Source organism: Stegodyphus dumicola, chromosome 4 (genome assembly GCF_044657685.1).
Source record: "Stegodyphus dumicola isolate Sdum_Otavi_A_Nest chromosome 4, ASM4465768v1".
NCBI lineage: Eukaryota > Metazoa > Arthropoda > Arachnida > Araneae > Eresidae > Stegodyphus > Stegodyphus dumicola.
The window spans coordinates 215,688,944-215,715,486 of record NC_140771.1 but is presented as its reverse complement, the minus strand read 5'-3'; the positions used below and the strand labels follow the sequence as shown (position 1 = coordinate 215,715,486).

Sequence of the window (26,543 nt, the reverse complement as noted above, 5' to 3'; positions counted from 1 at the left end):
AAAAACCGCCCTGTATGAACGCTTGGTGTTTTTTGTGTTATAGCCTAGTAAAACGAAAAGCTACCTTAAAATACGCCTCATACCTAACTCAAGATTTCAGCAACATTTTATACCAGGAATTAATTGACACATCATATTTAAATAGATTAATTTTCGTCCACATATAACATAGCCGGATGTAAAGTAAAATGTAGTGCTAATTAATTACTTGAAGTTCGGACGCACTCTGTCGGACAAACACCTTTTCAGCAAATTCCTTTGCCTTTTTTTTCCAGCAAAGTTCTAAGCCATGACTATGAAACCATCCAAGCTGGAGGATTATTTGAGAAGGTACTTTCTAATACAGCAGGTACTTTCAAACACAAAAAGAAAAACTTCACAAAGGACATACGGTTGATACTATGTTCGCTTCAACGGCAAAAAGAGACAATGTTGGTTTGCAGGCATCTTAACAATATCTCACTATCTACAGCAAAATGAGGAAAGTCGCATACTATGCGAAAACAGCTAATTTTACCAGCTACTGAAGAAGTTTTTTAAAAATTTCTACACAAACTTTCACAACACTTTTCAGAAAAATTCCTTTGAGCAAAAACATAGTTTAAAGATGTATTGATGAAAGCAGTGATGATGTTGAAAGTTCCTTGAGTAATTAATTGCAAACGACTTATTTCTCCATATGATTGGATAAGTCAACTTCGTCTGGATTAGCAATATTATGGACCAAGAAATCCATGAAGAACTGCTCTTCGAGAGAGCTTTGACAACAGACACTAAGACGAATCAATATTGAATATTTTCTCAGGGACTACGCCATTGTAAAAGCGATCCCTTTATCAAATGTAATGTCAGCAGCAGCAGATAGACCACCTTCCATGACTGGAACGCTCTGCTAAAAATGCCCCGTAGAAACCCATAAAAATTTTTTACGGGTCTACAGGTACCTGTAGGAAAAATCCCCGTAGAAACCCATAATGAAACCCGTACAGCTGTACGGGTACCCGTAGGCCAAATCCACGTAAAAACCTATAGAAAGAAACCCGCACAGCTGTACGTGTACCGTAGGCCAAATCCCATAAACAGAAATCCGTATAACTGTACGGGTATCCATAGGCCAAATACCCGTAAAAACCTATAAACAGAAACATGTACGACTGTACGGATACGAGTAGACCGAATCTCTGTAGAAACCTGTAGAACTGTAGGTACCATAAATGAAATTCTAGTAAAACCCATAGTCAGAAATCAAAACTTTATGCATATTCATAGGCCATATCTCCATTAAAAAATGGATACTCCGTAGGTCTATGCCTCGTAAAAACCAGTAGACAAAAACACGTACACCTATATAGGTACCCATAGGCCAAATCCCTGTAAAAACCAGTACACAAAAATCCACAAACCAATAAAGGTACCTCTTGGAAAAATCGCTGCACAGTACAGTAGACAAAAACCCATAAACAAAACCAATAGAATTATACCATAGCGGAGACGGGTATCCATATACAGAATCCCTATAAAAAAACAATACACGAGAATAGAACTGTAGATCAAATTTTCATAAAAACATAAACCAGCAGAAGTACATAATTAGCACTGATGAAATGTACAGAATTAATGGCGGAGAAAGCATGTAGAGTAATTTTAAATAAAATTCAATGCGAATAAATAATTTTTTTTAAATATCTAGAAGCCTACAAACCCTGTCCTTCTCAATGCATGTCAATATCTATAAACATATTACAAAATATTTGTGTAAATTCTCTTTACAAAATTTTAAATTCCCTTTATATAATTTTGAAAATAAAATGAATAGAAAGATAATAATCAAAGTCATGATTCACAACCATTGAATGATATATGTATATAATTAGAAAAATAAAGAATATGTAAAAGATTAAATTAGCATCGTAAAATTAATTTTCCTTCTATATTCTAAAATTAGGAATCTCTCTGCACTGCATCATTTTGAGATTAATACATGTCGAAGATAAATGAAACATGAATATAAAATATAATGTACTTTTCCGTTTCGCCGGCGCAAATCCCGCCAAGCAGACTTTATTGGCGACAACGTACAATATACACAAAAAATGTTAACAAATGTTAGTTCTGAGAATTTTTTATTTTGAAGGAATAAACATTTTAATATCGTTTAAAATTTTGTAAAAAGCCAATAAATAAAGACAATAAATTTGTAAAAAGACGTTAATTTAAGAATTTACTGGTTCGTATCACTTGACCCCAAGTGATCTCATCTCTAGTAAACTCCGTTACAAAAATCTAATTCTCTCAGTAATTATCAACATTAATTTCAAGTTAAATCTTAATTTGGAATAAAAGTTTAAATGCAAGAATTATTTCAATTCGTACGATTAGCTTACTAGAAATTATGTAAAACCGCAGTACTTTACTTCGCTAGTGCATTCTCATTAGAATGGATGAATTTAACCCTTGACTTTGCCTTTTCTATATTTTATTTTCGCCTTCGGGTGAGCGGTGTGATTGCATTCTAATTGACTTAATTACCGCGAACGGTCTTAGGGCATAAAATTGAACTATCTGGTAAAAATTCTATGTAATTGTATGCCAGTATTGAAAGAAACAATCAATCTGATAAGAAATGGCTGCGACTTATTTTGAAAATGAGGCGTAAAAGGTTACCAGTGAGGATATTCTTTTTGGCATCAATTGTACCATTACTGGCAAATTTATCGCCGGTGCCGGCAAAACGGAAAAGTATCAAATATTAATAAACTTAATAATACTCAAAATACAATAAATTATATTGCAACAAAACGAACTTTAAAAAATTTACAAGTCTCAACAAATACCGATTCTCAACCCACAGCTCGGGAATTACGGAAATATATCATAGAATATAATATTTTATTCCATATCTCACATTTATTGCTATATAATCTTTCACAGATTTTATATAAATAAAATCTATAACATAATGGGTATTTATACTATATATATGTTCTTGATGTAAAAAAGATTAATTAACTTTCGTACTGTAAAAATTCCATCTCTGTGAATAAGTATGAATATACTCATATACACGTAATTATAAGTATCCATTTATTAAATAACTAATTTAATGAAACTAAATTCTTATAGAAAATATATATATAAAAATACCATTTACCTATATATATTAATAATTTATTATTACAAAATGTTTTTCATATATCATCTCAAAGGAACGAACATAAATTTAACTAAAGCGATGAATTATTAGAATAAATTTGAGTCAGTGTTTTAGGTATAACTTATTTAGATTTCTATTGTAGAAAAAATACTTTAAAAAGTGTATAGAAATATTATTTTGAACTATAAAAATTCTAAATAGTAAAATTTAAAGTACTGAAAAGGTAGCTATTCTTATTGACAGTAGATTATACAATATAAAAATACCTCATTTCCTGTATTTACAATGCCAAATGAAATTCATATAGTGCAGTATTTAGTAATATAAATAAATCTTCTGTACAGCCTTATACAAACGCAGTTAAAATTACTATCATTGCAATTAAGCGGATATAGCACATATAGTTTACATTTGTTTACAAACAGTTTTATTTACATTAATATCTATACAAACAAATAAATTTAGTGCAGAAAATTGTAACTACCATTTCCACAGCGTAACTAATTAAAGAAAATAATGTTTAAATATTACTCTAACTATATTTGAAAGCAATGCTAAAACAGTGCCCTTACAAGACTCATGATTCGAAAAGCTTTGGTTTTAATTGTCTTGTAAAAACTTTCAATTACTTCTGAAAAATTCATACCCACGTAAAAATTACCACACCTAAATCAATTGATTATACAGTGAAACTTTTCTAAAACAATCAACTCCACAATTCCAGATAATGCCAGTTTCCTGTAGCCTAACAAAACTATGAGTGATTTTAAGTACTGTTATTTAATTATGTTCCTGACAAATATGTCAAGAAAATAATGTTTAAATATTACTCTAACTATATTTGAAAGCAATGCTAAAACAGTGCCCTTACAAGACTCATGATTCGAAAAGCTTTGGTTTTAATTGTCTTGTAAAAACTTTCAATTACTTCTGAAAAATTCATACCCACGTAAAAATTACTACACCTAAATCAATTGATTATACAGTGAAACTTTTCTAAAACAATCAACTCCACAATTACAGATAATGCCAGTTTCCTGTAGCCTAACAAAACTATGATGATTTTAAGTACTGTTATTTAATTATGTTCCTGACAAATGTGTCACTATCAGAGGTGGTCATTCAAATAAATAGTTCACTTTTTATACTCCCAAGACTAGAACATTTAATATTATATAAACTCTATTAACTAGTGACAAATCTATTTCTATTTCAAAAGCAGTTTATGAAAAAAAAAAAAAAAAAACCATTTGAAATTTTCTTTATCAAACTAATAATAATGAAAATTAAATTTTAATAACCCAGTGACCGTAAGGATTAATGCTACAAATTCATTTCTTTCTAATTAGTGATATTATTATACCGTTTGTAAATATTTTGCAGCGATATACTTTTCACATGAAGTTCTTTTAAAATAATATATTTACAGAAAAGTTTTGTAATTACTTTATTTCGAATATTACGAATATGAGCGCATTTAAGATACGAGTTAGAGATTTTATATTCATCAAAAAGCTACAGAATTTCAATCGGGGGAAGATTTGATAAATAAAATGCGGTAATTAAAGCAGCAGTGACATAGAAGGGGGTGGAGATGGTGGTCAGCCTTGGGGGCCATTTTCCACGTGAAACATTATGTTATAGAGCCTAGTCATGTAGATTGTCTAGGCAGGTCTAGTCATGTAAATTGTCTAGGCAGGTGGAAGAAGAATGAGAAATTAAGTTAAGAAGAAAAATAGTTTTTTCTGCAGATAAAGTGTTCAAAGAAATTATAGAAACATTAGGTATTTTTGGAAGCAGGGAAGATGAAAAATTAACAATCGCCTTCGCCGGGATTCGAACCACGGACCTCTGGAATACCGGCCCAGCATGCAGACCATTACACCAGAAGGCACGCTAGGAAGGCGGGAGAAATACATTATAAAATCACCATTAGGTTTCAACACTTCCTATACCCTTTTTTATTCCGTCGAAACTTTTGACTGCAAATTATGAATCTCAACTGAGTTGTGATCACGTTGACAAAAACGAATTTCTCAGTAAGAGAGAAATATTTTAGAGTTTTATTTCCATTATTACTTGGAAAAATGAAACAGGAATGTGTAAAGGCAGTCCTTTTGAAATTCTGCAATCTATTCTAAAGTAAAATCTTCAAAACAAAATTTCAAGTAACGTAATACTCTGCTGCGAACATTTTTTTCACAATTGCTGTATGTTCCTAATTGTGAGAAATGTTTTCTAAATAAAAATCACAGCAACTAGAACAATTAAGTAGACTTGCATACTGCAGTCGATGGTTTCTGGAATACACACACACAAAATAAAATAAATGATAAAAATTGCTGGAATCAAAATTTTCTTCAAAAACAAAGGCAAAATTTTAATTTATATTTTTATATGTCATTTTGACATTTTAAAAAATTATTTGCTTATGTATCAAGAGGGCCGGCAAATTCAGAAACTGCCTCAGGCAGCAAAATCTATGGCACTGTTAAGCAGTTATTTTCAATCTGAATTATAGCCTATTTATACTGATGGATTTCGCTTCGCATGAAATGCTGGTGCTTCGTAAGAAAATGCTGGTGTCGATATGTTGTCGAGGTTATTTGCTCGTTATATGACTCTTTTAAGTGTGATAGTACTCAAGAATTATTCTTTAAAAACAGCAGTTTTAAAGAGGTTGCTATCTTGTTTGACTCTGTAATTGCTATTCATGCTATTATTTCGTATATTTGGATTTTCAAAGATTAAACCAGGGAGAGAATATATAAAGTGGTAGCTAAAGACTACAAAACAGCATGCATAATTTTAAATATTCTGTAGCTTAGACATTCAGCACTAACACAATAAATTCAATCTCATCGTGGAATATATGGAAGCGAAATGGTAGATTTGTTGGCAAAGAAAAATACCAACACTGTTCTTTTACACATCACACTGTACTTTTTACACTTGTACAAATCAGTTGCTAAATATAGATTTGCAAATAACATTTTCAAAGAAGATAGTACAGGAGGACGAAAAAATTAAAGGAAAAGTCTGAAAAGTCCTTGCTGCTGCTGCCCAGCTACACGCTGATGAAGTCTTCCGTTTAAAGAGTAGGAATAGCTCAGACTGACTGTACTAATATGTATACAGGTTTTAAACTCAATTACTACGCCAGTCGAGCTATATTTAGGAGAGATATAGAAGTGGATGCTTTCCACACCACAGACTAAGGAATAATGTGGAGGAATTTCAATTTGTGAACTCAGATATTTGATTATTAATTAGTTAGAAGAATCTTTCATAAAGAATTTGAAAATTAATATTTTACTACATTGTTATTTTTAGAGATCAGAAAAATCATACCAGTACTGTTTTCAAATTAATAAAGATTCACAATATTAACTGAATTTCTACATACATTAAAAATAATATTTCACCTACTGTTACAAAAGAATGACACAAAGCAACAAAAATCAAAACTGTAGATTAATTTTTATTATTAACTTTGCTATATTTCAGAAAAACAATGGCATATTCACCGTAAATATTCATACTTTATTTAAGTATGATGTATTCTTAATGCAAAAAGGGCGTTCTCAATATTTTGCAATGAGATCGAATTCTAAAATTTCTAGACGTATGCTATTTCCTTTAACAATTTATATACAAAAATAAATTACCATTCACATAAGTCTAAATGTTCCTAAGCTCTTTTAATATCTGAGAATAAAAAAACTTCAAAACAGCAGTCGACAGTTTTTGAGTCCATGGATTCTTCGTTGTACTGGCGTAAAATCACTTCATGCTCTTGTAGGTGAAAGCAATACAAGAATGTGATGAAAAAATGTGACTTTTCAAGATGAAAGAATTTGACTTATTTCTGCATCCAACAATAGCACAGGCACATAAAAAATCAAAAAAAAATATTGTCGTAATATACATATATTTCTTACAAAAACCTAATCCTGTTATTCATTTTTATTTAGAAAACATGTCTGCTCTTCAGGAATTCAACGGATCCTAATCACTCTTCTCTGAAATCTTGGACAGCTATCTGCAGATTTTTTAACTGAACGGATTTCGTAAGTGAGTTTTTTTATGAACATTATGAATTTCTGCAATGTGTCAATATGCAACTTCTGCACCCCATGGTCTGTACGGGCGGATAGGAGATGGTTGAGCTGGACCCTCAGGTATAAGACTAGAAGATCGTCCAAAGCCGCTCATCAGTGAGGTTGAACTACCTACCGCAGTCGGACTCAAAGGGATTTGTGGCTGCCTCCTTGATATTGGCGATCCGGCTGTGCTACTGCCGATATCTACAGACATTGCGCTGCTTGCACTGCTGGGTCTACGCTCTGATCCGCCTGCACTACTGCTGCTGCTGCTACATAAACTGAGATCTCGTGCACTGTTTCTAGAATGCATATTTGGGTATTGGGGAGTCGGCACAGCAGGAAGTGTAGAAAACCAAGGTGTATGGGCAGTGGCGCTTTGATGAGGGGATTTGAGGGCCAAGTCTCTCTGAGCGGAGAAGCACTGTAAGTGACTCATGAGCCGTAGCCGTAAGGGATCTTGTAGATCTAATCCCTCAAAGCCCACTAAATAGCGCGCCACTTCCGAAGCACACTCTCTAAAGCCGATACCATGATAGTCCATCACAAAATTATGTGGATCAAAGTTGAAAACATCCATTCCTATAAGGGAAAAAAAAAAAAAAAAAAAAAAAAAAGAAAATAAGTTTGTCTTTAAGTAAAAATTAATGAGCAACTGCATATGCACAATACGTCTGAAAGAAAATAATAATAATGATAAAAATTTCAAATTCAAGTCTGGTAAAATATAAATGAAAAATCTGGTACGTGGAGGATGGAGTTTCAACAGAAATAAAAAATTATCACCAAATGCCGAAATAAAAAAAAAATAATAATAAAAATAAATAAAAGATCACACTATTTTTTTAAGCATGTTTTTTTTTCGAATCCATGTGTAAGCTATTTCATTGTAAGTGAAGGCATGAAACCTAAAATTACATATATTGGAAAGATCATTTAGCCGTTTCTCATCTATACATCTTATATTTGCATAACGTTCCATCGCTGTCACGATTCATTCCTATCCATATTAATAGTAAATGACCACCACGACAAGGTGGTTATAGTCTTGGATCGGGTTCAAATTCTGGAGAAGGCATGGCTGTTTGTAAGCGTACAGTGGTTTCTGGAGCATGAGGAGTCTTAAAATACTATTGACCTGAAAGTCATATATTTTTAAATTGTGTTCAAGTAACTCTGTCTGATCTGCCAGCCATTACCCTGCTGTGGTGGCTGCTAGATTAGATTTTTTCCAGTAGGATGACATTAATCCCATTTGGTGATTTGTCCCTTACGTCGGAAGTCATCCCGCTGGTAAGTTGTTGAGCTTAAAGTGCTTTCGAGAGGTGATAAAAGTTGAGGAAAGAATGGTAAAAGATCTTAGGATCCGTCTCCCAGGGGTCTCGTCATCAAAACGGTGACAGGATTGGGCAAAATTATATTGTCACATGATAAGTTGCTTAAGGTTAAAAAAAAAATCTGATTCGAATTTTGAAAAAATCGCTTCGAGTTGCACTGGCTCTTGTCTAGATGCACCAATGTACCAAATTTCGCAGCCCTGGGTCTTTTCGTTTACGAGCAGCACTAATGAAACACACACACACACACACATACCACAGAGACAGACACTTTCTTTTATTATATGTAGAGATTTTATTATTAGATATTTCATTTATTTATTTTCTCCCTCCTTCCTGATGGCTTTCTAAAGTATTCCAGCATCCCGTTTTAAAAATTAAGCCCTGCCGCTGTCCCATATGATGTGTTAACCAAAGCATATGATTATAGCACATAAAGCACTAGCAGATGAGAAATATTATCAACAGATATTATGAAAGTGAATGAAATTAACTACTAAATGGGGATGGAAAGCGAAGAAAATACTTCGATCCAGTAAAGCATCCATTTATATTTAAGGTAAGAGAAAGCAATATATCGTCATACATCACTTGTGTCTTGTTTTGTCCTATTGTTATAAAGAATGGCGTCAAAACCAGTTAAGGATAAAAGGAAGGGAAACTGCAAATGTACCAGAAAAACAAAACACATTGTTAAAAAAAGAATAGCCGTGGGAGGAAGGAGAAGGAGCAAATTGTACCGTGAGACAAGAGAATTCACCGAGACAGCGTTCGCTAGAAATAAAAAATTTTAAAAAAATTCTCCTCGAAGATTCACCTACTTTTTTAGTCAGCCGTCTGCTTCACACAGAAGAGGGAGAGAGGTGAGGGTGAGACACGGATTTTCGTGGGAAACAACATCAACAGACAAGATTACAAGGGTTTTTCTTTTCGAGGGCATATGATAGCTTGCACGCGTGTCACTTGCAACTCTGCTCTGACAGCATCACCTTTGGCATTTGACTGAGAGAACAATTGTCAAGAAACTTCCCTGCAAAGTTTTCTGTTTTTATCTGTCCTTTTTTTAAAGGATAATGATATATTTAAAGAGATATACCTTTTTATATGTCAAATTATCATGCTTTATGGATTACTTTTTTATTCATTATTATCCCCCCCCTTTTTTTTTTACTTAAGACAAAGTATAAATTACGAATACATGTTAGCTCAGCAAAATTTGTCATAGCTTCCTTTATATCAAATACGATTTCAACTGATTTCCAATTCCCCATCTCCTATTTTGTTTCTTCGGGAAATGTAGATTCATTAGAATAAATGATGGACACTCATAAGAAATTCTCTTGCAAATTAAAATGGTTTATTAATACTAATACAGTTCTTAATCTTAAATCAAAGATCTTTATTATATGGAATATTATACAGTTAGAATTCACTACTCACTGCCACTTTTAAGGAACTATAAATACAGTGGCGACTTTATGAAGTGCCGGGCCAACTTCAACTGTAGGTGATTTTTCTTTGGATATAGAGGGTATATGCTATTCTTTTTTAGATCATTTATTTGTTTAAATAATAAGATTTAAGGACTCTTCGAGTTGCGAATTACACGACGCTATAAATCCGCTTTATGGATATAAAAGATTTCGTCCACCATCGTTTGAGAATCATAACAACAGTTATCCTCGTGTTATTAATTGTTTCCCATCAGGACATTTATCAGAGGTCTAATTCTGACAGACTTAAGTTTATTTATCGAATATTATGCGTTTTATCAATTTTAGTTCTTTTGTAAATACTCAAGCAACCCCCCCCCTCCTTTTGCAAAAGACTCTATTAATCTTCATTATACGTTTCTTCAGTTGCCTTCATCAATGACTGGTTTAAGAGTTTAGAGATAATTGGGGTACAAAATTAAATCTTCTTAATTATTTCTTTTACGTGATATAAGCGAAAATTAAAAAATTACGAGGTTTTGTCCGTTATAAATAAAGATTAGAAACACAGCACGTTGTCGCCAATTGACGACGCATAAGATCTTTTAGTTATTTTTAATGTTAAAAAAGTATATTGCTCAACGATGTATGTATCATTCAGAAAGGTATTTTAGTAGAAATTTTAGATTACATTTTGTTATAAGCGTTATTTTATACCAACGTGCGATAAATAAAGAAGTATTACATTTGTGATTAATAATAATTATTTGGATTACCCGAAAGCCCTCAAGAGATTTCGATTCTCTGCTGGTATTAATCCTATGCAACAATCCTAAAAAGGATAATTTAATCAAATACTTAACGTCTTGATTATGCGCCACTGCTAATTATAAATCTTGTCTATGGTTTGAAAATATCGATTGTATGTCGGTGGCCTGTGATTACTGTGTGGGTTAAAAATGTTCATTATTACATTGTTCATTATTGGGTTAAAAATGTCCATGTCAAAAGGTTAATGTATGTATTAGGATATGTATTAAATGTTTTTAGAGTAATATTTTATATATTAAAACCATTTAGTCAACTATTCAATTAACAAAGAACAGAAAAACAGAATAACAAGGTCTGCTTCCTGTTCCGCACTAAGCTGTAAATTTTGAATTTCCATAATAAACTAATTTTTTTAGCCTTATTTAACATAGAAAATGCATGGGACATACAAGTCGCAGCCCCGACGAAAAGGTTAATGCTCTTAATCATTATTACATCATTACCAAAATTTCTGTATTAACCATGAGCTAGTAACGGATGCCCATGAAATGCTGTAGTTGAATATCGATCCTATCCAGTAGTTGACATTCAACGCTATGCCGGTCCTAAGGATATGAACTAAAAAAGAACCCTCCTCCGCTGCTTCATTTGCACCGTCGTCAACGGCGAGGGAGAATAAGAGGGGTAAACAGACGAAACGTTTGTAAGACTAATTATTTCCGGTTCTGCCTACTTCCAAATTACAGTAATCGCCCGCCGCTCGTTAATAAAGTGACCAGACAGGCAATTGGCCCGCAGCAGTGCTGGATCATGAACCTTTGGCTACCGGAATTGGCGCCCTTGGCGTGTCTTTCCGGCCTACGAGAATGTTCCCACGGCTGCGAGATGGGGACAATTACCGCGATCTGACCCCTACCCTACGCCGTGCACGAGGCCGTGTGCACGCCGGGGGATCGGAATCCCAGTTACGCTGCTTTATTTTAAGGGAGAGTGGAAGTATGCTTCAGCGAATTACCACTATTTAAAAAAAAAAAAAAAAAATTAAAGAGGAACCGAAACTCAGATACCAAGAAAATCGCAAAAATATATTTAACATGTTTTAAAAATTTGAAAACATTTATAACTGCCTTTCGAATGCTGAGTTCAGTTTTACGAATCTTCTATCTGTTGCGCCTCGAAACACTTGTTATGACGCTACTTAATACCTTTATTGCCCAGATGTTTCGGAAAATAATAACAAGCTTAGAAAATATCGGCTCCTAATAAAAGTAATCTTTCAAATGTCAAAAGCTCTACCTGTGAACAAAAAGCTCAGTCGCTTAAAAGTTTAAACAGCCCTTATCATTCAAACCAAGTAATTTAACGACTTAAGTTCATGGGATCGCCATTGCGTGAGTTCAACATAAATATTTACGACATCGGCAGAAAATTAATAATTAAGTATAAACACTATAAAACAAAAATTTTTGATAATTGTATAATAATAAATAAGAGGATAAAAGGAAACTTTTCACATTTACGTAGTCATCACAGGCATACTTACGATCAATACTGTACACAGTAAATACGATATAAGATCGGCACCGGTAAATAATCCACATGTTCATAACACAGACAATGTATCAGCAATGGTGCATAACCTAAAACGGCGTTTTTCAACCAGTGTAAGCGTATGCCAGGAGTACGTGACGTGGTCGCATAGAATATGCGGAGAAAAAGATGTAATGTTGGATGTTGGACATTGATAGATAAACTTAACAGCAGAAAAAAGATAAAAAGTTGGCCTGAAAGAAGTATATCCTGAACTATTCAACGGGACATTCACTCATTCTGCTACCGTTCACAAACATGTATGAAAGGACAGGGGATTCCCGTCCTATACACTTGCTTAAAACATAAGTACAGAAATAAATTATCCAGCGTAAGTTCGGACATAAGACTGTATTTGCCATTTACCGATCCGGATTTAAAATTACTGAGTGGTACCAAACCGCCTTAAGGTTCGCATAAAATGTGCTGTTATTCTTTTGACTTAATTAAATGTGTATAATTACCAGTGTACACCATTTTTGAATAACTGATAAAAATAAAAATGTTCATGTATTATAATGTTATTACTCTGCCTGTACGTAAAGATGTTAGTACGTATACATAACAGGGGTGGAGTTGGACTACATGGAACAATGATGATAAGCCAAAGGATACGCGAGTTAAAAAGACTGAGAAATTATGATCTAAAGGGTAAGAATTTGATTAAATTAATATTAATTTAGGGTATCCGCACAAGATCGACACCGAAGCGAGTTTAAAACCCTATTTTTCAGCTGTCACGTTGATCTTGGGCCGACAGATAGGCTGCCGATTTAACAGAACATTGCTATTGTTCCATATTCCCTAGTTATCTGACATCGAAAGTTTGCAGAAGAAAGTAAAAGTCAAACGACGCCGTAAAATTCCAAAATGCCTACAATTTTAAAAACTGGTATTAAAAAAAATTTAAAGCATGCACATACAAAGTGCGTCTTTAGAGTTTTAGGACTGAATTTATAAAAAATAGGAATATCCCCTCCTTCTTTCAAAATACTCTACTTCTAAGTCCATGCATGTCGTGCTACATTCATAGAGCTCTTCTGTACTACTTGGTACCCTTCTGTACCCTTTCATTCCCGGGTTACGCCTCTTGCATAAATTTCTAAAATGGTCTCAAAAGTACCATTTTAATTGAGACTTAGCTCCAAGGAGCAAATAGTAATGCGCAGATGTCCATTCTGGTGGTAAGGAGAGGATTAACAATATAACAGTTATATTTTTCTTTGTTACAAACTGACAGATAATAGATAAATTACCAAAGAAACCTTTACTGCTTCTCAAACTTCAGTCTTTGTACATTTTATCATGACGTATATCAATAACTGCATATATCAGTTGCATAAAACCGAATAAAAAATGCCATTTAATTAAAAATAAATTTAATGAAATTCCATTTCCGATCCATGACATGTATCAATTGCATAAAACCGAATAAAATATTCAATTTAAGTTTCTGTCCGTAAACAGATGGTACTTTGTCGAATGCAAATTGAGGTGCGTTTGTAATTATTACTATTCCTTCACTCGGATTATATGAAAAAAAATTCAGTCCCAAAAATTCGTAGGCGATGTGCTATTAGTTTCGAAACGGCATTTTGCGTTGTTTCACTACAAATGTCCGTTTCACTTTCTAGATTGTTGCCACCCAATATTATCTCCCTGTATTATATTTAAAGAAATTAAACGAAGAATGTGCATGAATGTATGTAGTATGTTTCTCACACTTTGAAAAAACGACGGTACCTAAAGCCATCAAATTATGAGTAACGCAGTCCTCCACCCAAACATAGGCACCTGGATTACCGAATTTCGAATTTTTTTATTATGTATTTCATATTTTGTGAAACTTTAACGAATTTTTGATTACAAACTGAACGATTTCAAAACGAGCAATGGCAACATTATACCGAAAATAGCATTTTTATCTCCAGCGCACGAGACTGTCTGTCGAAAATTCTAAAGATGTACTGTTTTTAAATATTTTGCAATATTGCTGCTGAATTAAATTTTGCGCGATTTAAGTGAGAAGAATATAATATTTAATAAATAAAGGTAACACACAAAACGTTAAAAAAGTCCCTTTGGGCGTAATATAAAATCTGAACGCTTTCAGGTTTTTGTTTGTTTGTCTGTTTTTATTAGTTTGAAATTTTATATTTTTTATGCCCATAATGCTAAAATTATTTTATTAGAAAATAAATGAAAGTGCATTACGATACAAGATTATAAAAGTTGTATAAAAGAAATATACTCAAATATATATTAACAGAACTGGAAAAAAAAATACTTTGCCAAAAATATTGCATTGACTATGCTAGTTAAGGCCATAAAAAGGGTAATGAAGGTTAGCATTACTATTCTGAAAGCAGGAATTAACTTATTAGCACAATACACCTTGAATGAAATATAATAACAATGATTATAATTTAAAAACTTATAATATTTTTTAAATAATTATTTATCCTGATAATAATTTTTATTATTTACTTTAACGTTTATTGATATCAAATAAATAAAGGTCGATAACCAAGATTCTTATTATTATTTACTTTAATGTTTATTTATATCAGATAAATAAAAGTCGATAACCAAGATTCTTATTGTATTAATTTCTTGTTATATGGTATTAATTGCTTATTTTAAGATTGCATAAAATTTTTTTGCCTTTTATTTAAAGGATTCAATAATGTTGAGTAAAGTGCACAAAAGAGAATTTCAGAAAATATCAATATACACGAACACCCTCCCTTTGTGTATTTTTAGCTGTTTCCGTCGTTTTCTTCATGTACAACGTGAATACGAGACAATTTTCCTTAGAAAGCCCTTCACGGCAGTATCCTTGTGTCTACGCAGATTACCATTATGTAGTCTGTAGTATTCAGATAACGATACTTATTTCCCATTTTAATAACAAATAAATTAAAAAATAATAGAAAATTCTATTAATAAAATATTAGGATCCAAAGAAGTTTTTTACTTTATATTTAAAAGATACAATGAAAGGAGTGTCTTTGTTTTTACGATTATAAAGTAGAAAGGCACAGATATATACTTTATTCTTTGAATAATTTTAAGCTTATACTTATTTCATATGCATATTTTATTTCAGATTCTCTGAGTACTTTTCAAGCCCTTGCTTTTTTTTATTTATTTATTTAATTGTTTTATAACAATTCTTGTCACACTAACTGATTATTGTGATCTGTCTTTTGGAATATATTAAAATGTCAGTAAAATCAAAACCTGAATTAGTAAACTATGAAAAGCATATAAAGTTCAAAACAAATTTGACTGTTCCTTTTTTCTTATATCTTCGTGAATTTATTACAATCACATAAAATAATAGACAAAATTACAATTAATTACTATTTTACAATTTACGTAAGAGAATCATCAGCTAAGTTTATATAATAAGACTACAAACCAAATTTTCTAATTATAATTAGGAAATTTGGTTTGTTATAACAATTTCTTACGTTTGTCGCAAATATGGGCAACATAGTTATTTATCCTTGCGTCATAATTCCATGCTACAGTTTTCTGAATGTTTTCGATCACCAGTTAATTGTCCTTAAATACATTATATAATAAAAGTTGTTCGCAGCTTCTGGTCACGTTCCATAGAAAACCTCTAAAGTGACTAATATATTTAATGGCAAATAATGGTATTCAGCATCATGGACTCGTCTTTTTTCTTTCTCTGTTCAAAATTTTGTATTTAATGAATTTTTTAATTTCTTTCAAAACTTCTATTATTTGAAAAGTTAACGACTTTTTCTTTGTATATTTATGTATAATACACTCGTAAGCATATGCATGCACAGCCACAGTTGAATGTTAATTTTCGTCTTAATTTTATCCTGTAGTAAAGAACAGATCTTTGACAATAGAAGTACCGGCAAAATAAAAAAAAAAAAGTTATTTGTTTGTGTTACTTTGTTCTTATTTTAAATTTTGTTATTTTCCCGCCATCTTTTCGAGGATAGCGTCATGCTCTTCGATCCCTGATCAGTTTCATACTAACGGTTGTATCAGCAGAAACTGGAGGAAATCAGCAGAGGAAAGCCATAACAACCCCAAATCTAGACTCAGACGAGATTATTAAAGCGTGGGAAAGCGCAATCGCAGATGGAATCTGACCTTGCGAACGTGACTGCTGACGATTTTCAAACCAGGTGCCCCGCCACTCGGCGGCAGTATTCCCCGTCATTTAACACCCGCCACCTCGTTCTTTACCGAAATCAGCTCAGTTCCCCTTTGAATTTTTATTATTATTATTGCCATTATCTACGTTTTTTTTATTTATTTCCTACTTCCCCACAAGGGCATCAGAGACGATGTCAACAGCTGAAGGTACATGTGTGTACATATCGTAAATGGAACAAAAGAAAAACCATGTGCATAAATTTACCTGTACAGCTGACACCACCACCGGTTTCGGAAAGATGTAGTCTTTTACAACACATATATGACGCATTACTTACATAAATTAATATTCGAACCACTGATTATATATTCGTCAATTTTTATCAAAATTTTATTTTAAGACATTATGAAATTTATCCTTTTATGTTATTTATGAAAGGGGTGGTAAGGAAAAGTGCAGTTTCAACGGATTGGCAAGTCATATTTGGAAAACCGACAGCCGGTTATATTGTTGATTAATACCATCAGTAATTTCTGCAAAATCTCGTCATCCAAGAAATTTATTAAATAGGTTTTCATTAAAGTGTTCTACAATCGCATTTGCTTAATAATATATATAATACATCGCATCATTTCAATCATATTTATGTGTTAGATATCATCATACCTGACAACCTTAAAATATGAAAAATTGAAAGATTATCGATCCAAAACTGGTAGTTTCCGGGAGGTTTTCATGCTACTTGGCGACACCATTTCAAACGAACTCCAGTACACTTCTGATTTATTTAAATAATCGAAATTTTACATTCTTTAGGTAATTTTATTTCATAATTTTCTTAAACTTATTTTCTAAGCAAAACTTTTTCTACATTCTGTGTATTTTACATCACAGGTAAAAGATGAGCTCCAAACTGATTTCACTATTAGGAATAAAATGACATTCAACTTAAAATTAAATAAATAAATAAATCTGAAAGCTTTCAGATTTTATATTACTGCCAAAGGCGCCATTTTTAATGTTCTGTGTGTTACATACTCAGACGAGACGATTTATTAAATATCGCGAAATTCAATTCAACATCAATATCACGAAATAATTTAAAAAGAGCGGGGAAAAGTGCAGAATCGCCCACTGCTTGGAGCGTTTTTAAGAGCGTGCACATACTCGGTATCCATGTACACATCGACCTATTTTCACTTACAAAAAAATCCCAGAATTGCACAAAAATGGCATTGCGCACTCCCTTGACTTTATCCATGTACACATCGATCTATTTTCCTTTAAAAAGTGAAAGAAAATTGACAAAATTTCAATTCTTCTTACTCTTACTAAAAGCGCCAAACAAAAGCCAATCAAATAAGTTGGCGATTCTACACTTTAGCCAAAGAGCGTACCTTTAGAATTTCCGATACACAGTCTCGCGAGCTAGAGACCAAATATTTTTTTCCCCGTACAGAGTTGCTATTGCTCACTTTGAAATCGTTGAGTTTGTTAATCAAAAATTCGTTTAAAGTTTTACAAACTATGAAATAGATAATAAAACAAATTCCAAATTTGGGCTTCCAGATGCCCATATTCGGATGGAAACATACGTCATTCAAAATTTGATGTCTCTAGGTCCGTTGGTTTTTCATAGTGCGAGAAACATACGTACATTCATGCAGATTCTTCGTTATTTAATTTCTTTAAATATAATGCAGGGCTCTAATATTTGGCGGCAAATATTAGAGCCCTGCATTATAAGGAAACGTTGTTTGTACTGAACCAACGCGAAATGCTAAAACGAAATTTATAGCTCTTCTGGGCAAATTGTCTCTTTGGGTTAAAAAGTAAATAAATAAATTATCTAGTATAAATGTTGAAAATTAAAATGGCGTCTGCTTTTAATAAAAAATTTTAATAAAAAACCACTAAAATCTTTGAAATCTGTGAATAACTTTCATTATAACAATAAGAATAAAATAGCTCAGATTTTGTGATTAATATTTTATGATGAAATACGAAATATTCGACATTTTAAGGATTTCATTCAAGTCATAAAGCTATAAACTTTTTACTAAATTCCTCAGTGAAAATAATGAGTTTCTTTTGAACACGACTATGCATTTGTCATGCCATCCATTTGCAATCAATACCTGATAATAACCTATACCTGAATCAAACGCATATATATAAGAGCTCCAATCCTCAAAATAGAGTTCTTTAGCCATTATATGCAAATAAAGAGTGAGTTCAAAGATTATTCACAAACGTAAAAAGCAAATAATAGAGTTGTCGAACTATAGCAACTTACGAAGTAGCCCTTCATCTCTTAAGTAATTCTGAGGTAGCACAGGTTTTTGAATGTAAAAAGGTACATCACGGGTCTAACTATATTTCTCGGAGAAGCCCTTGACTTAATTATAGTACAGTTTAACTTTCATATAATACTTTCTTCTCTTTACATATGCTTCTTATACGTAAGAGCAATACTTAAAGGCTTGTACTGATCCGGATTGTTACGGATAACACAGGTACTTAGACGAAAATCGCTTTATTAAGGTCCCTGCTCCCAGACTATAGTTCTTTGCATTTAAAGGCTTGTACTGATCTGGATAGTAACAGACAACACAGATACTATATGAAAATTCCTTTATTAAGATCTCTGCTTCCATACTATAGTTCCTTGCATTTATAAAGGCTTGTACTGGTCCGGATTGTTACAGATAACACATAGGTACTTAGATGAAAATTGCTTTATTAAGGTCCTTGCTCCCACACTATTAGTGCCTTACATTTAAAGGTCTATAATGATCGGGATTGTTACAGATAACGTAGGTACTTAGACGAAAATTGCGTTATTAAGATGCTTGCTCGCAGTCGCTCGGCAATAAAGCAACCTTTGACGATGCAGCGTTCAAAACTTTGCCGTATTTAAAGCAGAAACATTAACGTAAAAATGAACAAATCATACTCATCGAGTGCAAAAAAAAACAGTTTAATTTCGTAAGAACAATGAGCTATTCTAGTTATATGGAAAAAGTATTCATAATACCTTTGGTATGCAGTATCCGTAGGTGATCCACGGTCATTTGAAGAATTTCAGCTTTTTCCAGTTTTGCAGAACCCTGTAAAAGAAAACAAAAGTTGTTTGAAGAACCTAAAATTTCTCGCATTTTGAAGAACTATAAGATACTTAGCTGTATAATGTAAAAATTAACAAATTATTTAAAAAATTCCTGAATAGGTTGCCTGTGAAATTTTCCCAAGAAATTTTAAGCGTCGTCTGCATAACAGAAAATTTACTCAAAAAACTATTTGCACTTCTTTAATCTCTTAAATACAACTGTAAAGATATATTTTACTTTCGTTACTAAAAGATATAACAATGGTAAAATGTTTCAAAATTAAAAATTATCTTCAGCAATTTAAATAACTAAATATATTTAGGGTTACCGAAGAAGGCATAAAATATTAATCTTTTATTTTCTAAACTTAAGTTTATTTTAACTCAAAAGAAAATTATCTTCTCAAAAATATTGAATAAATCACAGAAAATTTAGAAATTTATTAGAAATGCAAGTACTTGTTATTCTTTTCCAATTCTTCGTCATGCAAGCGGAAAAATATCCGAGTGTCAAATTACTTCTATGGAAATTTATATTTCAATTTATTTATAAATTTGACTCATAATAATTATAAAAAAGCCCATCCTCCCCTTTACATAAAGCCATGGAGCAATTTTTACTTTTTTGAAGTAAAAAAGGAATCTCTATAACAGCGGTTATCAACCGGTGGTACGCGAGACAAAAATTGGTGGTACGCAAAGAAGCAAAGTATTTTTTTTTTAACTATTAAATTCAAAAATTAAAACCCTAACATCCTGATTGAGATTTTTCTGTAACACTCGTAAATTTCTGCGATCTGAGCTTTGTTGAAGAGTGGTGGTGGTAGTAGTACTTTGTAGTGGTGGTACTAAAGATTTTCAGTTTTTGTTTAGATGGTACGCGATAGTCAAAAGGTTGAGAACCGCTGCTCTGTAACGTTTCCCTCTATATCGAGAAATTCTTCTGAAAATTTCCATTCGAGAGAACACTGGTCGACCTGCATAAGGATACAGGTATTACAGGGCACCATTATACAGTATTCCTATAAGCATCAACAATTCATCAATGCAAATGTGAATTTCATAATGATAATTGCAATAAAAAAAACATCTCTAAGATGGCCGTACATTTACTGAGATCATTGCGGTGTTTCTGCTTGAAGGGATAACTTCCTAACTTTGATGTAGCTGATGCCTGCTTGTTGTTAAATCATGGTGAGTGTTTTCGTTGCCATTGCCCATGAGACCTTTTGTCCCTCCCATTCGTAGCAGCAGACGGTTTTTCATCAATATGTATGATACAATAATTCTGCGTTGTAGGCGCAAATCCTGTTTCAACGACACTAAAATATCACTCAGATACGACTGGCAGATCCTGCTGATTTGAATAACCGTAAGAGCTTGTAAAATATTCTCAAGATATCTGATGGTTAATTGGCAGTTGTGTTCACTAACTTCGATGTCTTTTACAGAGCTATTGGAAATGTCGATGATTTTGAAGACTTTTTAAATGAAACATAGCGTTATTTCCAAGCTTTGGTTTTCACTGGGCATTCTCCCTTGTTCAACAAACTGTACTTTCATACATTGGCTATAAAATAGCTCAGCAAATACTCATAGACATTGGTAGAAACCATATGACATAACTGCATGAAATTGCGTCTGAGCATGGCAGTGTTAAGTTTAACCGAGTAAAAAAAAATCAAAATAGGTTTGCTACATATGCACATTTTCTTAGCAACCCAGTCCTCTAACTTCTGGATTCTACCTTCACATCAGAATACGAAATTTAAAAATTATATGAAAGAAATTTACAAACCTGTTTTTCGAATGCTGCAGGAACTAATCTTCTTAATTCGGACAAGGAGTTATTTATTCTATCTCTTCTTCGTTTTTCTATAATCTGAATAAAAAGAAGACGTTGTAATTAAAGAGTAGACATAAACTAAAATCCTATTAAACATATACGTCAATATTACACTAAAAATTTCAAAATTTGTTTTAGGTTTGCAATGATCTTGACTCTAGTTGAGGCTCGAACGATCCGCTTTGCATACATGTATCCCTAAGGTTACGAAAAGCCATTAACTAGTTTCAGATAATTTACATTAACAACGAGATTCGAGTGATTTGTCCCTGCAAATCTTCACTTTGACTTGACTGAAATCTAATTCACTGCATTGTTTTACAATCTTTCCTTTAGGCTACACAGCTCCCTACTGGATAAGGTTACTGGGAATTTGATATAGATTTGAATTCTGGTGAACGGACTGGTTACATCGACAGTTTAATGATTTATCTCAAGTGTAATGAGATTTATCTCCCACAGTCCATAACGAAAGCATCTCTTTCTTTAGGCAGGTAATCTTAATGTGTTTTTCCTTAATTTAACAAGTCCTTTTATTTATTTATTATTTATAAAAATAATCTAATTAATAATAAAGTCAGAACAAACCAGTAAAATTCCATATTAACTGATCTTGATTTAACCTGCCTGACTGATCTGACATTTAACTGGATGCATTGGTTTTACCTTTTGGACTCAAATCATGCATGATGCATACACTCAAATCATGCACTGCACTCAAATCATGCATAACAAAAAAATAATTAAATACGTTGATTCTCATTTGCCATTCGATTTACTACCATACTTGAGCAACGACTGAAAAGCGCAATTATGAATTACACTAGGACTCCAGCATGCAGATAACTTCCTTGTAAGAAAGTTATATATTTTCTTGCAAGAACTTTCATAAAGTTAAATTGCTTGCTAATTATGTTCTTTTAACTTTTATCAATGATTTAAATAATACCAGAAAATGAATAGTTAAAAAAAATTTGAATCTGTGTTAATGAATTTGAACAGCATGTAAACTGGCATATAACGTTTGTTGTTGAAGAAAAATACAATAAGCGAACGATAAATGAGCAACTATTTGATATACGAAAAAATTAATTAACTAAATAAAAAACTGAAATCTGAAAGCTTTCAGATTGTACATTATGCCCAAACAGGTTTTTTTTCCATTTACAGACACACGTTTCGAAAGCAATTGGGATAAAGATATTTAAAAGCAGTATATCTTCAGAATTTCCAATAGAAAGCCTCTCGCGCTGAAGATACAAACGTTTTTACTCTCTACAGTGTTGCCATTGCTAGTTTTGAAACTGTTGGGTTTTTTAATCAAAAATTCGGTAAAGTTTTACAAAATATGAAGTAGGTAATAAAACAAATTCAAAATACCAATTTTGGGTTTCCAGGTGCCCACGTTCTGGTGAAGGACTACGTTATTCAAAATTAGATGGCTCCAGGTACGGCTGTTGTTTTTACAATGCGAGAAACATACATACATTCAAGCTTATTCTTTATTATTTAATTTCTTTAAATATCATACAGGACGATAATATTTGGTGGCAACAATATGAATAGTGATGCAAAACATTTAAGTTTTTCGACATAAAATGCCGTTTTGAGACAATATCCCATTATCCATTTTAACGCCCCTTTTGCCCTAAAAAATAAAATCAGAGCGCATGTTCACGATAAAAGAACGAAAAACTTTTTATTTATGTGCACTCTTACAAAAGGCTTCGTGAATTGACTAAAATTTAAGAATAAAAAAATAACTAAATTTACTTTCTAAACATCTGTTGTAGCAATACATTAAGGGTAACTGAATCGCTCTTCGATTTTAAGAATGTTAATCTTGCTTAGTTACAGTACTATGTTAAATTATTACTTAGAACATATTATTTAGAGAGTCCTTGATGCAACAGCTGTATTAAAATGCTTTAATCTTTGTATCCTGGAAGCGAAAAATACAATCCATGCCACGAATGAGACTGAAAAATGGTTATGTACGTAACTAATTAAATTAGTTACGTACATAACCATAATCTCATTACGGTGGAAAGCTGAGCATGTAGACTTTCAGTTTACTTTGCTTAAGGTTAAACTTTGTGTAATTTTAAATTTGCCCTCCTTATCTGATAATTACAATAGAATGATTTTGTAAAAAATATTATTTTATTATACCGAATGGTTTAATATTTGCAAATTTTATTTCATAAGATCAAATTTAATGACACATATGTATAAATTGAGAATATTTCTAACGTAAATTCAGTAGCCAAATAAAAAAACTTTAACGAATTTTTGATTAACAAACTCAACGATTTCAAAGCAAGCAGTGGCAACACTGTACGGAATAAAATATTTTCGTCTCCAGGGCGCCAGCCTGTATATCGGAAATCCTAAAGATATGCTGTTTTAAAATATTTTGCTGTTGAAGGGAATTTTATTTGGCGTAAGTGCCACGAACGTGTTATACTAAAGAAAGTAAACGCACAGAGCGTTAGTAATAAGAAGACAAAAAACGTTTTGTAAAGCCACGTTAGTAAGAACACTGAACATTAATATTATGAACTGAAAAAAAAGGCTTAAAAAAACAGCTAAATAAATGCCAACACTTAACGCTGCATCGGGAATTCTAAACGTGTACTGCTATGCTGTTTTTTTTTAATTTTTGTAATTTTGCTACTGGATTGTATATGGCGTAAGTGCGAAGAAAATGATACTTAATGGGTACGTAGAAGCGACTGTAACAGCAGACTGGTAGACTGCGAGCTCAGCGAGAGCGTAATAAACCCTAACAAACCCTTTTGGGCAACCCTTAAAATATAAATTCTTTAAGATTTATTTTATTTATTTATTTATTTTTTAAAGTTCGAAAGGGGCTATTAGTCTGGATGTGGGTTTTAGAGTCAGTTCACTCAAAATGGGGTATCTCTTTTCGATTTGTTGCGACCAAAGATTATCGCCCTGTTTAATTTTTAAAGAAATTAAATAATGAAAAGTTTGCATGAATGTATGAATTGTGTGAAAACACGACGGTACCTAGAGCCATCCAATTTTGAATAACGTAGTCCTCCACTCGAACATGTGTACCGGGAAACCCGAATTTTGAAATTCGAACTTTTATTATTTATTTCATATTTTGGTCACGATAAAAATCTAATCTGATGTTATTGTCAGATAAGTGATACAAGTCTCAGCAAGCCAACAACATTAGTAAAATAAACTCCACCAACTAATGCAACCAGTCAATAACCCAATTTTAAATCCTTAACAATGATTTCTTGACTCATTAGCACACCTGAAGAAAATGCTCCGTATCTTATGAAAATACAGATGATTGAGATTAGGAACGTTATGAGGGATATTAATTTATCTTGTATTAGTTTCCATGGTTTGGCAATCACAACTTTTTTCCCAGGTATTGGTTTCCTCGAAGAGCGTGTTTCTGTCTTCTCTGAACATTACAATGAATTATCCGAATAAAAATTTCTTTCGTCATGCAGTAAATATTCTATCAACCCTATCATCCGGTTCCTAATTGAAGAATTCCTCAGTTTCCAGGAATTCATGCGCATTGCACGGAGAAAAAAGTGCTTATACGTGACGAAAATAAAATCCGATATGAAGGGTGGAACAATTGTGGTAGAATGAGAATCATTTCCTTTTGACGCGCAGAACTTCATCGACAGGAACGGCACGTTTTTTGGGATTCGTTTACAAGCAGAGAGAGATCGAATTCACGAAATCATCTTTTATATGCCAACCCAATTTCCTTTTTTATCTGTTCTTCCGTATTGAAAATTTCGCTACGCCCAACATGTAGTGTACCTTTCAAAAAAAAAAAAAAAAAAAAAAAAAAAAAAAAGATTTCTTCGTGAGGTATTGGTGGACTCTTTGTTGTGAATGACTGTTAACCTTTTCCTATGAACCTGTAATTGACAACGAAATTCGTGTCCACTTTTCTCTGAAGTTTGTTCGACATTCGATCACGATTTGCCCAAGAATCACGACCAATAGTTTTTTTGTTGTTCAGATCATAAGGGTAGGGAATAGCACCCGCTTTCTTTTCTTAAAGAGATAACGATAACGAACTATATCGTGTACTCTTTCTATTTCCTCCTTACAGATGGCACAATTTCTCTCTCACGAGTAATTACACTTTTCTGTCTAATGTCCCGGGGATCGAGAGTGCTAGCTTTCTTACCTGGGAAGAAACACTACACAATTCTTTGTCGTTCACGAGCAAGAGAACTCTAATTGTTATAAAAGTGGTAAAATTTTGTCCATATCAAGCGATTATAAATCTTAAGTGCTTTTAGCTACTTATGTTTCCTAATATTCTTTAAAATCCGAAAAGTAATGAACTTAGATTTTATTCGAAAGATAATCTATACAAAAATAATGTACACAGACCCTACTACATATACGGTGACTAGTTTTATTGATAATACGAGCAGTTGTTAAAAAAATAATAAATAAAAATCTGAAAGGATTCAGATTTTAACGGTTGCCGAAAAGGATTTGTTAAGGTTTTCCACGCTCTCGGTAAGCTCGCACTCTTATCAGTCTGCTGTTACACTCAGTTCTGTGAATACGCATATATATATATATATATTTTGGGGGGAGGGACCTTTTTAGCTGCATTATTGAGAATCGTTTTCTTATCATTGGCATACATTTTTGTATTTTTTAACTCTTTTCTCAGTTCATCGTATCAATATTCAGTTTTCTTAGTACGATGGCTAGGAAAAAAAAATTGTCTTTTTGTTATTAACTTTTTATATAGTAACTTTAATTATTAAATATGACGTTCTTCCCATATAAAATTGAGTTCAACAGCAAAATCACAAATATTTAAAAATAGTATATCTTTAGAATTCCCGATCAAGGAGGTAAGAATAAATGGAATAGTCCTCCTCCGTATGTCCCCTGCAATAAAAATAAAACCATGAAACGTCACTATATGACGTCATGACTTATCATGGCCGCTGCCAAAGAAGAGTTGCGATTGTTCTTGGCTTTTATAGACTTAGGAGCTAACTTAAGGCATCTTACAGGT

At 32.5% G+C, this 26,543-nt stretch overlaps 1 protein-coding gene across 1 annotated transcript in view; it reads right to left on the bottom strand.

Moving 5' to 3' along the window:
* Nucleotides 1–6,615: 6,615 nt before the first annotated feature.
* The window catches only part of LOC118191011 (hairy/enhancer-of-split related with YRPW motif protein 1-like), a 33,842-nt gene continuing 13,914 nt past the window's right edge, over nt 6,616–26,543 (bottom strand). The window contains exons 3-5 of the mRNA XM_035361805.2: nt 21,443–21,526; nt 19,573–19,645; nt 6,616–7,839 (exon numbers count right to left, since the gene is read on the bottom strand). Of these exons, the coding sequence (XP_035217696.1) occupies nt 7,268–7,839; nt 19,573–19,645; nt 21,443–21,526 (729 nt within the window). The 3' untranslated portion in view covers nt 6,616–7,267. The remainder of the gene's footprint in view (nt 7,840–19,572; nt 19,646–21,442; nt 21,527–26,543) is intronic.